Below are 15243 nucleotides of genomic sequence, written 5' to 3'. Positions count from 1 at the left end.
TACTGGATCATGTGGTATTTCTGTTTTTAAAGAACTGCCATACTGTTTTCCACAGTGGCTGTACTGATTTACATTCCCACCAACATTGCCCGAGGCTTCCTTTTTCCCTACATTTTCCCTACATTCTCATCAAACTTGTTATTTCTTGTTTATTTTTTATTGTTGTTGTTTTTATTTTAGCCATTCTGACCAGACTGAGGTGATCTCTCACAGTGCTTTTGATTTGCATTAAAATGCTGTCTTTATTTGGCAAAAAAAGTTCAGGGTCACTGGTAAAAGTATACAACACATAAGCTTGAGTTTGAATGATGGGAAAAAAAATGCTTTAGTAAAACACAAAACCAAACCAGAGAAGACTTTAAGAGCTTCCTAAGAAACTTTTGCTTCTGGCCAATGATACTTCTGAGGTATTTAGTTCTTTCTTTAGTTATATAGTTCTAATTATCTGTGGACCAAACAGAGAAACTGGAAAGTTCAATGAAAGGGCCTGAGGCAGCTCAAAAACAAAAATGAAAACTGTGACAAACCAGTATCCCCAAAGACACTCATTATAGTTTAGTAACATAGATACCCCATTGTTTCTTGGAAACATGATTTGTTTCATTACCAATTATGTGTGATGCAAAATAGAAAGTAAAATTAACTAACTTGTGTTGTGGCCTTATGTGAATAATTTCCCTTTTGAGAGAAAACTTTTTGAAAATCTGTATATGAGGACCCTGGATTATATCAGTCATTTATACCTGAGTTCTCTTACTACCTTCCTTAGGCTCCACAGATATGTTACCAAAAACGAAGGTAGAGTTCCAGGAGGAAATTTAAAAACTTATCTGAGACCTGGCATCCTTTTCTTTTAAGTAATGAAAATATCACGATATATAGATACACACCTAAAAGCCAATATTCACCCAATATTTCTCTCCTGCTTCTGGATTTCATTAGAGACCTTTGTATGTTACATACATGAAATCGGTACTTCCTCAATAAGCTTGGAAAGCACACAATCACGCTTATCATGGTTTTTGTCTTCTGCACCATGAAATGAATCACAAGTCACAGGAACAAAAGGTAGAACATAAGGAATACAGTCCAGGATGTTGTAATAATGATGTAACTGGACAGATAGTAGCTAAACTTACAGTGAGCGGAGCCTAATATAGAAACTTGTCAAATCACTAAGTCGTGCATCCGAAACCAATATACCATTGTGTCCCCTATACTCAGATTAAAAAGAAAAAGAAGAAGAAAAGGTAAGGAATAGCCATCAAATGAAACCCTGAAACCCAGCCAACGAACTTACTATTTCACAGCTGTAATTCGGCAAACTCATCTAACAGAGGTGAAGCCGGTGAATCCAACAGCCCAGCAAGTTGTGGGAGACTTGGGAGGGCTTCGTACTCCCAACTGCTCTTCAGCGTCCAACCCATCTGCTGGAACGGAGCTTCCTGGAAACATTCTATGACCCCATGTGCTTTCCTTGGCCTTCATTTATCACTGGCCCACTGTGCTCATGTGGCAGGGGGGCCCCACACATCTAGACATAGTAGACACAGTCCAGAGGGACACTTATTAGTGGCACTGCTTTTCTCCCATAACATCGGGGCACAGAGAGGTGACAAAGCTGGAGGGGGAAATCCTTTAGTGAATTAAAAACTTGAGGTAGAGCAGGAGCCCCTGGGTGGCTCAGTTGGTTAAGTTTCTGACTCTTGATTTCGGCTCAGGTCATGATCTCAGGGTGGTGAGACTGGGCTCTGTGCTCAGTGGGGAGTCTGCTTGAGATTCTCTCTCTCCCTCTCTCTCTCCACCGCCCCTCTGCATGTGTGTATGCTTTCGTTCAAATAAATTAATCCTTTAAAAAGGAAATAAAACCTTTCGATAGAACAAAAAGAGCTTTAAGGGAACTGATATGTTTTGAATGTAGGTTTGAATCCAACCAGTATATAGGGAATGGCTGTGTGGTTCTGGAATTAGACTATCTGATGCTAGAAAAATCACTATACGTGCATATTTTCAAACCATGCCTACAGTTCAGTGTTTTACTGATTATTGGGAAGGTGAGCTTGTGGCCCACCTGAGTGGGGTAAGAATAGGGTTTGTGGCCCATAAGAGCGGGGTAAGAATAGATTTAAGCGAGGGTAGGGAAGGCCTGCTTTGCAATAAAAGCTTTCACTGAGTCACATTAGTGGCTGAGTGAGAACAGTTCTGTAGATTAATTCCCTGATTCCTTTGTGAATTTTGTATTTATCTGGAATGTGATCAAAGTCCGAAAGGAAGTCGGTAACATCATAACACATTAAGCAAAATACAAGAAACCTCTAAATCCACCCACACGGTTCTCTGTGAGAGTTGCTAATGTGGATTGGGAGATTGTATTCAAGTCACATGTGAGCTTGCCTGTCAGGGTGGTTGAATTTCACTAGCGGAGTCAGAGGTCACCCTTCCCCTCTGTTCAGATTTGGAAATTTGAGCCAACCTCGCCGCGTCGCAAGTGCGCCAGTGAAGAGAGTTCTTGGGGAGCCTCTGCAGGTGTCTTGGGGCAATCCTGAGGACTCAGCTTATAAACAGACTCTGAGTCCACTTCCTTCCTCGACGCCCTTTCACGTGGCCAACGAGCTCTGTCGGGGCATTCAGGGCTGCTGTACCTGCTCAGCCATGGCAGCGGGAGGCCGGGAGCAGAGGAGCAGGACGAGGGTAAGGACACTGACGGAGCAGCACATGCTGCGGAAGACCTGGTTTTACCTCTCACGAGCTGTGCGATGTTTGAGAAGCTCCACAAGGGTCAAGGCAGCAGTAAAGGACTTCCATGAGTCCCCGAGTCCTGATTCTATGCCAGGCCCTTGCTAAGTAGTTTTCAGACTCTTCCATTCAGATCTGACCCCAACGCCGTGATGACCTCTGCGTTTTCCAGGGGAGGGACTCCCAGATCACGAAGTGGAAAGCTGGCACCCTCCAGATGATCTGTCTGTGAACCCCCTGCTCCGACCCCTCCTGGGAGGCCTCATAAGAAAATCAGTCACTCAAAGTTTGTGGCCTCGGACGAAGTCTCTCCTAGGCTTTCCCTTTTGTGCCCTTCTGTACAGGATAATGAAAAGGGGAGAAGGAAGGTTTGGGTGTTTTGTGCTTCAGCTGCTAAAGCAAGAGGAAGACCGCTTGAGGCGGGATTTGCCCTCCTTACTCCAGACTCCTGGAAAGCCGAACTGGGAGCTCTCAGCCAAACACAGGTTTTTGAATTAACCACGTGGTTCCCATGGTTGTAGAAGCTGAAAGCATCTCCTGCGCCTTTTAGTTCAAAGTCAGCTGTCCCTGTCCAGGAAGAGCCTCACTTTGTAAACAGGTGCATTCGGTACAAAGTGGCTCTCGTGGAGGGACTGGGGTTGTCGCCCTGTTTCATACCTGCCGCCTTAATACTCCTGCGCCTTCTGCCTTCTTGCAGCTTCGGCATCCAGCATGACGGGAAAGAGAATGACTGTGAGCCCGAGGGCAGGCACCCGTACCTCATGTCCCGCCAGCTCCAGTACAATCCCAGCCCACTGACCTGGTCCAAGTGCAGCAAGGAGTACATCACCCGCTTCCTGGAGTAAGTGGCAGCATGTTTCGGGGCAGCCTGACCTGGTGCTCTTTAAACTGGAAGTCCCTTGGAGTTTCCCCCTAGGCCTGGAAAAGTCTCCGTTCCTCTCCCAGATCTTTGCATCAGGGTGGCATCAGAAGGGGGTGGATTTTGCTTCTGCTTTCCGCCCCCGAGTTGTTGGTGGGTCCTGTCTTCCAAGCACAGCCCAGTGAATTTCCCATCCCCCTGCTTGCCCTGCTTGCAGTGGGCAGAGCAGGCACTTTAGATCTGAGTGTGTAAGTCCCCCGCACTGGCAGGAACAGCTGGCATATGTTACGAGTGGTCACTGAAACCCCTTTGATGATTTTATTTTGCTCTCCCACTTGTATTTCCTGGCTCACGGCTGAAGTAATAGTCTGGGGTATGCTTTGATTTCCTGTTCAGCCATTCCTATCTTGGGCCTAGAGGGTTCTATGCCTTGTGGCAATAAATTTGTCTTGAAGGACAAAGGGTAAATCACAGGAATAGAAGGTTTCTGTTGAATAAAAGACTAAGACAAAGGAAATCATAAGCAACTGTTCTCCTTTTTGATAATTTGTTTTCAGCCGGGGATGGGGGTTTTGTCTCGATGATATCCCCCAAAAGAAAGGCTTGAAGTCCAAGGTCATTGCCCCTGGAGTGATCTATGATGTTCACCATCAATGCCAGCTGCAGTATGGCCCCAATGCCACCTTCTGCCAGGAAGTAGAAGTAAGTGTTGGGTATCTTGGTGCCTCTGGTGGGTGGGCGCTGGACTTGAGATCTCCAGCATGCTAAAGAAAGGGCCAGGGAAAAAGCTGGTAGTCCAAAGAGCCCGACATAGAAATGGAAACCTATTCATGGTATGACGTTTGTAAGGCAGTATATATGAAGTCAAAATCACTTACATTCCTTGATCCTGCCTCCTTGGTATTCTTGGTATCTATTGCTCTGCCCACAGCAAACCTTTGCAAGTGGGTGCTGGTGAAGAACATTTTATAGTGATTTTCAGGAATCACAGTGATTCACGCCTGTAGACTCCATAGCAACCTAGAGTTGCTCCCTTTCCTGAATTTCCCATCTGGTTGTAGAGAACCCCCAGATCCCAAGGTAAAAATAAGTTTCATCCCAATTCATTCTCCTCCTTAATTTTTAATATCCAACTGTGCATTTTTTTTAAAGATTTTGTCTATTTATTATTTGAGATGGAGAGAGAGAGAGTGTGTGTGGCTGTTGGGGGAGGGGCGGCAGGGAGGAGTAGAGAGGGAGAGAGAAGCAGACTCTATGCTGAGCACGCAGCCTAATGTGGGGCTCAATTCCACCACCCTGAGATCACAGTCCGAGCGGGAATCAAGAGTCCGATGCCTAACCGACTGAGCCACCCAGGCACCCCTCAATATCTAAATGTTAAGTCAAGCCCTGACTTTTAGCCTCCGAAAGAGTTTGTGGTTCTGCCCTGCCATCTTCATTCCCACTGTTACTGTCTTGATTCAGTCTTCGATTTTCTTTCCTGGCAATTGTAATTCCCTCCTACCTAATCACCTCCCCATTCAAATTGTTGCTTAGGTTATTTCAAAACAATGCAGATCTAACCACAGCTCTGCTCTGCTCTGCCCAACTCCTTTGTGTGGCATTCCTTTGTGATCTGAAATGGGCAATCCTCTGAAAGCGTCCCTTTCAGAGTGAAGGTGCCGGTGTTAACGCATAGACGTGGGCCTGGCAAGGCTTGAACCCCACCCTGATTCGGTGCTGGGTACGGAGTGAGATGAAAAAGAGAAGCCCTCAGTAATTAATAGGATAAGTTCTCTGACTTTGAGGAGCTTGTGGTCTTGTGGAGGAGGCAGACTGAATCATTTCAATATAGTGAGATAAATACACAGAAAGATTATGCTGAGTGAAATAAGTCAAGCAGAGATAGTCAATTATTATATAGTTTCACTTACTTGTGGAGCATAAGGAATAGCACAGTGGACATTAGGAGAAGGAAAGGGAAAGTGAGTTGGTAGAAATCGGAGGAGGAGACAAACCATGAGAGACTGTGGACTCTGAGAAACAAACTGAGAGTTTTGGAGAGGAGAGGGGATGGGGATTTGGGAGGGCCTGGTGGTGGGTATTATGGAGGGCACGTATTACATGGAACACTGGATGTGGTGCATTAACAATGAATCTTGGAACACTAAAAAAACTAAATTAAATTAAAAAAAAAAAAAGACATGTAGAAAGACCTTTCGAGGAGGAAGTAACTGTGCTTAAACACAGTGAACAAGACTTGTGCTCTTTTCGGCAGCACTTATACACAGTGAACAAGACTTAATAGAGAAGGTAAAGTTGATGCAAAAACCCCTCACCCCTCACTGGTTCCCAAGTTACTCCAACTCTACCTCCTGAATATCTCTAAAATCTCACTCGTCCAGGTGACTGCAGTAGTTCTCCTACTGCTCTCCTTTCCTGGAATTTGACTGCTTCTCTCAACGCTGATCCGTCTCCCAAAATGCAGCCAAAGTGACCTTTATAACTGGAAATTGGATTTTGCTCCTCTGATGAAAATATTTCAGTCTCCCTATTCCTGACGATAAAGTTTAAATTCTCTAAAATGGCTTAAAAGAGGCCTCAGGATTCATCCCATCTCTTGTTGTCTGGCCTTATCTCTTAAAATATTGTTTTGATTCTCCATTCTGTAATCCAGAATTCATTCTTTCTTTCTCTTTCTTCCTTCCATTCTTTTCTTTTCTTCCTATTCTTTCTTCTCTCTTTTTTTCTTTTCTTTCCTATTATGTTACATTAGTCACCATGCAGTACATCATTAGTTTTTTTAATTAATTTATTTATTTTCAGAAAAACAGTATTCATTATTTTTTCACCACACCCAGTGCTCCATGCAATCCGTGCCCTCTATAATACCCCCCACCTGGTACCCCAACCTCCCACCCCCCCTGCCAATTCAAACCCCTCAGATTGTTTTTCAGAGTCCATAGTCTCTCATGATTCACCTGCCCTTCCAATTTCCCCCAACTCCCTTCTCCTCTCTAACACCCCTTGTCCTCCATGATATTTGTTATGCTCCACAAATAAGTGAAACCATATAATTGACTCTCTCTGCTTGACTTATTTCACTCAGCATAATCTCTTCCAGTCCCGTCCAGGTTGCTACAAAAGTTGGATATTCATCCTTTCTGATGGAGGCATCATAATCCATAGTGTATATGGACCACATCTTCCTTATCCATTCGTCCGTTGAAGGGCATCTTGGTTCTTTCCACAGTTTGGCGATCATGGCCATTGCTGCTATAAACATTGGGGTACAGATGGCCCTTCTTTTCACAACATCTGTATCTTTGGGTTAAATACCCAGGAGTGCAATGGCAGGGTCATAGGGAAGTTCTATTTTTAATTTCTTGAGGAATCTCCACACTGTTCTCCAAAGAGGCTGCACCAACTTGCATTCCCACCAATAGTATAAGAGGGTTCCCCTTTCTCCACATCCTCTCCAACCCATATTGTTTCCTGTTTTGTTAATTTTGGCCATTTTAACTGGTGTAAGGTGATATCTCAATGTGGTTTTAATTTGGATATCATTAGTTTTTGATGTAGTGTTCCATGATTCACTGTTTGTGTACAACACCCAGTGCTCTGTGCAATATGTGTCCTCAATATCCATCACCAGACTCATCCACCCCCCTACCCCACTGCCTTCTGAAATCCTCAGTTGGTAACCCAGAATTCTAATCACATCTATGTTGGTCTTTATCACTAATCTTCCATATCTTGGGACTTTGCCTTCATATTTTTTGGCCCTTTATATTTCTGCATTTTGTGTAATTTATCTTTTGACTCACTAGGTCTCTCTTCAGATACATCTACTCCTCTGTGTAAGCTGTCTGTTGACTTTTTAACCTCATTTACAGTATCTTTTTTTAACTTGTGACAGTCTATTTTTCTAAATTTTCTCTGATGTACGGTTTCTAGTTTCTCATTCAAAATGATCTTTTATTTTTTAATCATATTTGAGACATTTATAATTTATGTTGTATAATTCCAGTGTCCAAAGTCTATGTGGAACTATTTCTCCTATTTGGAATTTTTCCTAGGTCTCTCTTCCTAGAGATTATTTCCTTGTCTTGATTTTTTTAAATTAATTAATTAATTAATTGATTAATTTTCAGCATAACAGTATTCATTATTTTTGCACCACACCCAGTGCTCCATGCAATCCGTGCCTTCTCTAATACCCACCACCTGGTACCCCAACCTCCCCCCCTGCCCCTTCAAAACCCTCAGATTGTTTTGCAGAGTCCATAGTCTCTCATGGTTCACCTCCCCTTCCAATTTCCCCAACTCCCTTCTCCTCTCTAACTCCCCTTGTCCTCCATGCTATTTTTGTTTTTAATTGTCGTGAAACTTCCTATCAGGTTATTCTTTAAGGCTTAGATGGCCGGCAAACTCATCCAGAGAGAATTTGGGCTCAGTTAAAATAAGTATTGGTTGGATGTTGTTTGACTGCAAGTATTGTGTGAGGGCCATTGTGGGTACAAACTCTTGGGGGTAACATTTACCACGACTTTTAGAGTTAAAATCAAAACAGACACATGTCCCAGCTATGTCCCCGGGTTCACACAAGGCTAGTTCACCCTTTCACACAAGGGCTAGTCTTTTGGGATTATGGTCTTTGTGAGGTCTCCAGTCCAACTTCCCAGGCAACGCAGGCCCAGGTTATTGTCTCTACTACTCAGGTGACTGTTAAAACAAAAGTCTAAGTGACCAGGTTTGTATGTTTAGATGTCCAAAATTTTTGCAACATTTTTAGCCTCTGAGGATTTCTCTTACTTTCTTGCCAACTCAGGAATGCATTTAAAATATTTTTATCCACAATTTTAGATGTGTACAAAGGTAAGGATTTTCCAGGGAATCCTGCGGTTTACTGCAAACACACCACCCTGGCTCTCTCTGGTCAGTTACTGGTTCATGCTCTGTGCTTATCTGTATACGGAACAGTCTCAACCCCTAAAAGTGCTGGGGGTCCCCCACTACCTCTGTATGTGCTGGTTCCTTTGCATCATCCCTCCTGCTCTTCTTTGGAGCTCAGCTTGGACATTTCACATTCTATCCTGTGCTTTCCTGGACAAAGACTTTATTTATTTGACACAGAGAGAGAGAGAGAGAGATCACAAGTAGGCAGAGCAGCAGGCAGAGAGGGAGGAGGAAGCAGGCTTCCCACTGAGCAGAGAGCCTCATGTGAGGCTCGATCCCAGGACCCTGAGATCATGACCTAAGCCGAAGGCAGAGGCTTAACCCTCTGAGCCACCCAGGTGCCCCAGGACAAAGACTTTATTAGATGATATTAGAGTTGCTTTCTACTTGTCTGTGCCCTTCCCTACTTTATGTGAGCTCTCTGAAGGAACTTTTATTCTCAACATTCCGCAGGGCCTGGCCCATAGATAAATAGATAATGGAAGGAAGACTTGAGATAAATGAATGAAGACTTCAGACTCCTGTATATTACAGCCAAGATAACCTAATCCTTTTCAGTAAAGAAAAAAGCAAAAAACAAAAAACTTAAAGTACCAGAGAATACAATATCAAGTTTCTTTGTTAAAATCTTTTTTTTATCTTGAAAGAGTTTACAACTCAAAAAACCTACATCATCTTTATAAATATAAGAAAGGTTAAAAAACATCTTCAGGGGGAGAAAACTAAAGAAGGGAGTGATAGGCACATTGAGGCGGATGAGGAGAAAACCAGAGGGCCTTGATTTTAATGTAACATCCCGTGGCAACAGATGATGACCTGCACCCCTGAAGCAAGGCAGGGAGTTGGAAGTGAGACCCTTACACGAAGCCAGGGGACTTGAGGAGCTGTGGTTCAGCGGGGGTGGTGGCGGCTAGAAGAACACATTGGCAACAAAGGTAGATGGCAGAGAAGCATCTTTTACCTCAGCTTGGGTTTTGAGGTGGAGGGGTGCTGGTGGATAACTTTCTCCCTAGAAAATACTTGACCACAGTCAATACTTATTTTTTTAATTAATTTATTTATTTTCAGCCTAATAGTATTCATTATTTTTTCACCACACCCAGTGCTCCATGCAATCCATACCCTCTATAATACTCACTACCTGGTACCCCAACCTCCCACCCCCCTGCCATTTTGAGTTCAAATTTATACTGTCTTACGGTTGTAATGGAGGTTAGCCAGAAGAAAGGCAGGCAGGGGCAAGGCCCACTCCCGTCCCCCAGGAAACTACTATTAAAAGGAAAAAGACCCCATCCTATTATTCTCCACCACCCTGAAAGGAGTCCTCTACCCCTTCCCATGTGAACAGCTCCCTGAGAGGTAGATGAGCATGTGGAAAAAAACCTGATTGAATGACAGGTGCATGGAGGGTTAATCATATGAAGACAGCTGGCCAACAATCTTATAAAAACCTCTAGATTTAAATGCCAAAATAGCAACCGTCTTGGGTCGCCTCCGTCTTTGGGAGCATTTATCCCCAATATACAGCCTTGCTGCCCACCACTCTTCGTCTGGTCTGCCTTTTCATTGTTTGAAGTGGTGTCACCAAGAACTGCAGGTACTAAAGGAAAAGAAATCCTGAAACAGAGAAACTCTATGCCAAAAAAAATTCAAATAAACATATTTCTGACCTGGTAAAGCAATGGGATGCCTGGTAGAAAGAAAGATTAAAAACCTGCCTTGAAAAAACCAATGCTTAGCTAAAATGCACAAAAATCTCTAATAGATAAAGCTTTTGATTAGGTGAATTCATCATTTAGCTTCTAATTCAAAATTTAAGACAATCTACAGTTAAGTGAAGAAAGATAAATAAGAAAGATAATAAATAAGAAAGATAATAAATCCAAATGACTTTGGATAAATGAATATTTTAGGTAAGGATAATAAAATGAATACATGAAAGAGGAGTTACATTTGAGAAAAAGGAAAAATACACCAGAAGGTATTGGTAAGGTAGATATGAAATACAGTTACAGCCTCTAGAAATAAAAAATATGGTCATTGATTTTAAATTCAGTGTGTGGGTTAAACAGCAGATTTGACACAGTTGAAAAGAAAATCAGTCAGCTGGAATTTAGAGCTCAGAAAATTACTTCCTATCTCTCTTGAGTATTTCTCAGAGGTGTTTGAAGGAGAGGCTGGTCTTTTCCTGATAGAAATCCAGACTTTTTCAACTTTTATATATAAGAAAAGTGAGAGTTAGAAAATATAAGTGAAGTTGAGATGTGAAAGACAGAATGGCAAGGCTTATCACCAACAGTTTAGAGGTCTGGGAAGGAGAGAATAGTGGTAATCAGGGAGAGACAAAATTTAGAGAGATCCAGACTGAGAATTTTCTAAACTGTGTAAAAATGTGAAATCTTATTTTAGAAAACATTGAATCTAGAACATAGTTAAATAGAGGGAATGGTGAATGATGGGTGGATAGAAGAAAGATTAAAAGGTGGATGGGAGCAGTGGAGCCATTTCTGGTGATCTGTAAGACTCTTGTCAACCTTCCCTTGTTCTTACTGTAAGAGGAGAAACAATAGGGAAAACCCATTTCACTCCCTGGCACATTAAGCAAGGGGGCTACTTTGGGTCATAAGTAAATAAGCTTGGGCTGGCTAAGTGCAATAGTTTCTATTTCCTTCAGTGAACAGGCTCAAGTTATAACCACCCAACTGTTTGTAATCAGAGTCCTTCGTGCATGGTTTGTATTGGCCTTTGATAGCTACTGTCCCCAATTACCCTGCCTGAGGTCAGTGATACTATGTCACCCATTTAGAAACTGGCCTCAACTGCTAGGAAATGTGTTTTATCTCCTGTTTTCTTATTGCTTAGTAGACCATACCACTGTGTAGGAGTGATGACAAAGCCCAAATTAAGTTTGAATCAAGAGTTCTTGAATAATTACTTTTTTTTTTTAGAGTTTTATTTACTTACTTGACAGAAAAAGAGAGGACAAACGTGGAGGAGGGTCAGAGGGAGAACCAGGCTCCCCATGGAACCAGGCTTCCCCATGGAAGCCCAACATGGGCCGCTATCCTAGCACACTAGGATCATGACCTGAGCCTAAGGCAGACGCTTCACAGACTGAGCCCCCCAGGTGCCCCACTAATGATCAGTTTTTATCACTCTTGCTCACTAGTAACAACAGCATTATTGTGAGTCTGTGGGTGACCAAGTATGTCTTTCACCATCACTGTAGAATGCTTTTGTACAAATTTTGAAAATCCCAAAGAGTAGAGTTTCACGTTTGTTTTCCAGAATGTCTGCCAGACCCTGTGGTGCTCAGTGAAAGGCTTTTGTCGCTCTAAGCTGGACGCTGCCGCAGATGGGACACGGTGTGGTGAGAAGAAGGTGACGTGTCGGGCTGAGGGAGGAAGGTGGTGGGAGGGCGGTGGGCACAAGGTTCTTGGGAGGAACAGGGAAAGAGCCCTGGAGAGCAGCTGTCTGGGTGAATGGAGGTCACACAGTCAGACTAGCCAGGGAAAAGGATTCTATCTCCATGATGCCTTTTGAACCTTCCCTGGAAACTGTGGAGAGAGGGCTGAGGCCCAGTTCCACATCTCACTTGCAAAACATCCATCCCAACTTTGCTGGATGAATGTCTGCAGAATTTACGGTTGATAACATCTGCTGAGCTTACTATCACCCTTCATTTTGACTTCTTCCCCCCTCCCTGTTAAAAACTGAAAAGGCAAGCCAGTGGCTTCTGCCTTCCAAAGATGCTGGACTTGAGCCACTTGTTATCTTCATTCTCATCATCTGATCTGACTACATTTCTTGACATCCTGCCCATTTAACTAAGGAGGAAAGCCAGACCTCCAAGAATTCAGAAGATGGAATTTCTGCAGACCGCTTGAGAGCAGGGGCACGTGTGCTGCTCAGCTAGACCAGCTGTGTTTGTTGTGAGCCTAAGATTCAGACATTTCCTGGGTATCTTTATGCTGCCTGAGAGTGGCAGTGTCCATCACCGAGATTCTAGAACTTGGTCAGAATGCACAGTGACCAGAAATAATAAGGGAAAGGACACTAGCAGAGAAAGCGTGCCCAAACCCTCAAACAACCAAGTTTCATTTTCTTTTCTTTTCTTTTCTTTCTTTCTTTCTTTCTTTTTTTTTCTTCTTTTAATGTTCACCTTCCTAAGCTGACAGCTGTGGAAGGATTGCCTTGAAGAGAGAGGACAGCTTTTTTTTCTGAGCCACAGCTAGAACTAGAAACAATGGATACAGTTACAGGGAAGCAAAAGTTGTTCTCATTATTAGAACTTCAACTAGTGTTTTTCGGCTACGGGTGGAGTTTTTGCAAGAGGATGTGGTGTCTGCTGCTAATATTAGATACCTGCCGAGATACCTACCTACGGAGAAGTGTTATCTCAGTGACAGTCTGCAAAATGTTTGTTTATGGTCTGCAGCAAGGTAAGAAGCTTGCAGCCAAAAGTAAATCAATGACATTATAAAACAACTTTGTTGCTAAGCAGACTGAGCCAACATGATTGTCAGAGCAGGACTTTCCCAGTGAAGGAAGCAGTGTGTGGCTTTACCTTTTGCCATGCCATCGGCCAACCGCACTTAGAGGAACATTCCCCAATTGGCTGACTGCAACAAGGCAGCGGAAAGTTTCCTTTGGTTTCTAACATTGTCTCATTCGAAAACCCAAGACTCTTGGGAGACATTTTTTTGTAAGCCCTACTTTGTTCTCCATACGCTGTGTGACCATTGGAAGCCTGCTTGCTTGGGGAGAATTGGGTTTAGATTTCTAGGGTTCTTGGCTCAGCATGCGATGGGAACTTTCATGATGTATGTGTCTCCCGCCTCTTACCTCTCCAGTGGTGTATGGCTGGCAAGTGCATCACAGTGGGGAAGAAACCAGAGAGCATCCCTGGTGGCTGGGGCCGCTGGTCGCCCTGGTCCCACTGCTCCAGGACCTGTGGGGCTGGGGCCCAGAGTGCAGAGAGGCTCTGCAACAATCCTGAGTAAGTCTGGCCAAAACTATTTCCCTTCCTTCCACGAGCGCCGGAGACCAGTCTTGGCTAACGTGATGCCAGTGAGCTTAATCCTCCTAGGAGAAGTTCAGTGGGTTCCTAAAACTAAAGAGAACCAGAAGATTCTTCAAAATATGGTTCTGTTTTGTTTAATGTTGGTGTGGCACTGGATGGTTACTAGAACTTGGATAAATACGCTCATCCCATCATTTGGAGAAATAAGTAAATTTTCATGTGAAAAGATAATCCATGGGAAAGATCTTAGGAGACTATGCAGGGAAATTTTTCTAGATAACTTCACTCTGTCAGTGAAATATTACTTAAACTCAATTTTGCTAATAAGTCTGTAGCTTTCTTTGAATCATAATGAATGCTTAATTTTATGAAAATAATTTTCTTCCCTTAAGTTAGCTAATAAATAGTACATTTTTGAGCATAATTATTTTGAAAATTTTAGATAAGGATTTTATGAACCTTAAGCTTTAATATTAACCATATTAAAGGTTCCAGAGAAGTTAATACACAAAGTAGTTTTTAATTTTTTAATTAAGGTACTAAAGTTTTTCATTATTTTAAATTTGCATAATGATACTATCATGTGAATTAAATTTAAATTCCCTTGTTTTCCAAATATATATGACATTAAAAAGAAAAGACTTTATGTATTTATTTGAGAGAGTGGGAGACAGATGGAGAGGGAGCGGCAGACTCCCTACGGAGTAGAGAGCCTGATGTGGGGCTTGATGCAAGGACCCTGGGACCATGATCTGAGCTGAAGGCAGATGTTTAACTGACTGAGCCACCCAGGCGCCCCCCCCCTCCAAATATATATGGCATTCTTAACTTCATTATTGCCTGGCATACTTGGGAAATTTTTAAGAAGTGTACATGTGATGCCTCTGGAAAGTAGAAAATATGTTAAGCTCCTTTGGCCTAGATTTTCATTAATCTGCACTGAGGAGTAAGAGTCCCTTTTTTTAAAAGGTAAATAGTGAATGTGATTACAATCTCCTAAGTATCTAAGTTCCAAATGTCACTTTTCCTTTTTATTAGTAAATATATTACTTTATGTATATATATGTGTGTGTATGTATACATACACTGAATATTTAATAAAGATATATAATAAATTTCTCCTAAGAATTAAGTTAATATATATAAAGAGTTGAACACAGAACCTACTACATTAAATTGTCAATAAATGGTAGGTGTTACAGTAGTTATTATGATCTTTTTTCTCATTTATCACCCATAAAAGCATACCTTTGAGGGATTTGGATGAAATTGTTTTTAAATTTTACTCTTTAATAAAAGTCGCTCTTGTTTAAATAAAAGATTTCAGTGGCTTCAAAAATTAGAAGCCAGGGATTTCTTATTTCTGCAGAAAATCTTCATTTTGTGAGTTATTTCAATGTGATAAGAAATATGATTTCCATTTTAGAGATTAGTTAATGTAGGCGATTTGCTCTGAGACCTGTTGTCTGTGTTCTGTGTTCTGCCGCTACTGTCTACAGCCTCTTGGGAGGGTGATCTGTGGTAGTCAGAAAGGGACATCTTTGTTGAAGAACTGTTGGATGAATCTCTAACTTGGCGTCATGGGAAAAATGGTTCCAATGCCCATCTTAGAGACCACAGTGTGTCATAGAGTTTCCTCAGGTGAGTGACCCTGTCTGAGCTCAGTAGCTTGTTTGATTAAGTTTGT

General features: G+C 42.4%; 1 protein-coding gene across 6 annotated transcripts in view; it reads left to right on the top strand.

The window, feature by feature from the left end:
* Positions 1–15243, top strand: part of ADAMTS12 (ADAM metallopeptidase with thrombospondin type 1 motif 12) — a 290913-nt gene that overhangs the window by 179719 nt on the left and 95951 nt on the right. For all 6 annotated transcript variants that reach the window (XR_009353736.1, XR_009353735.1, XM_059173745.1 and 3 more), the window contains 4 exons: positions 3434–3577; positions 4153–4297; positions 11822–11914; positions 13387–13532. Coding sequence is in view for 4 of the 6 variants with exons in the window: in XM_059173745.1 (XP_059029728.1) it covers positions 3434–3577; positions 4153–4297; positions 11822–11914; positions 13387–13532 (528 nt within the window). In the remaining 2 variants the exon portion in view is untranslated. The remainder of the gene's footprint in view (positions 1–3433; positions 3578–4152; positions 4298–11821; positions 11915–13386; positions 13533–15243) is intronic.

This window comes from Mustela lutreola, chromosome 5 (assembly GCF_030435805.1).
Source record: "Mustela lutreola isolate mMusLut2 chromosome 5, mMusLut2.pri, whole genome shotgun sequence".
Classification (NCBI taxonomy): Eukaryota; Metazoa; Chordata; class Mammalia; order Carnivora; family Mustelidae; genus Mustela; species Mustela lutreola.
Note: the sequence above shows the minus strand (reverse complement) of the source record. Positions and strands in the feature narration are given on the sequence as shown.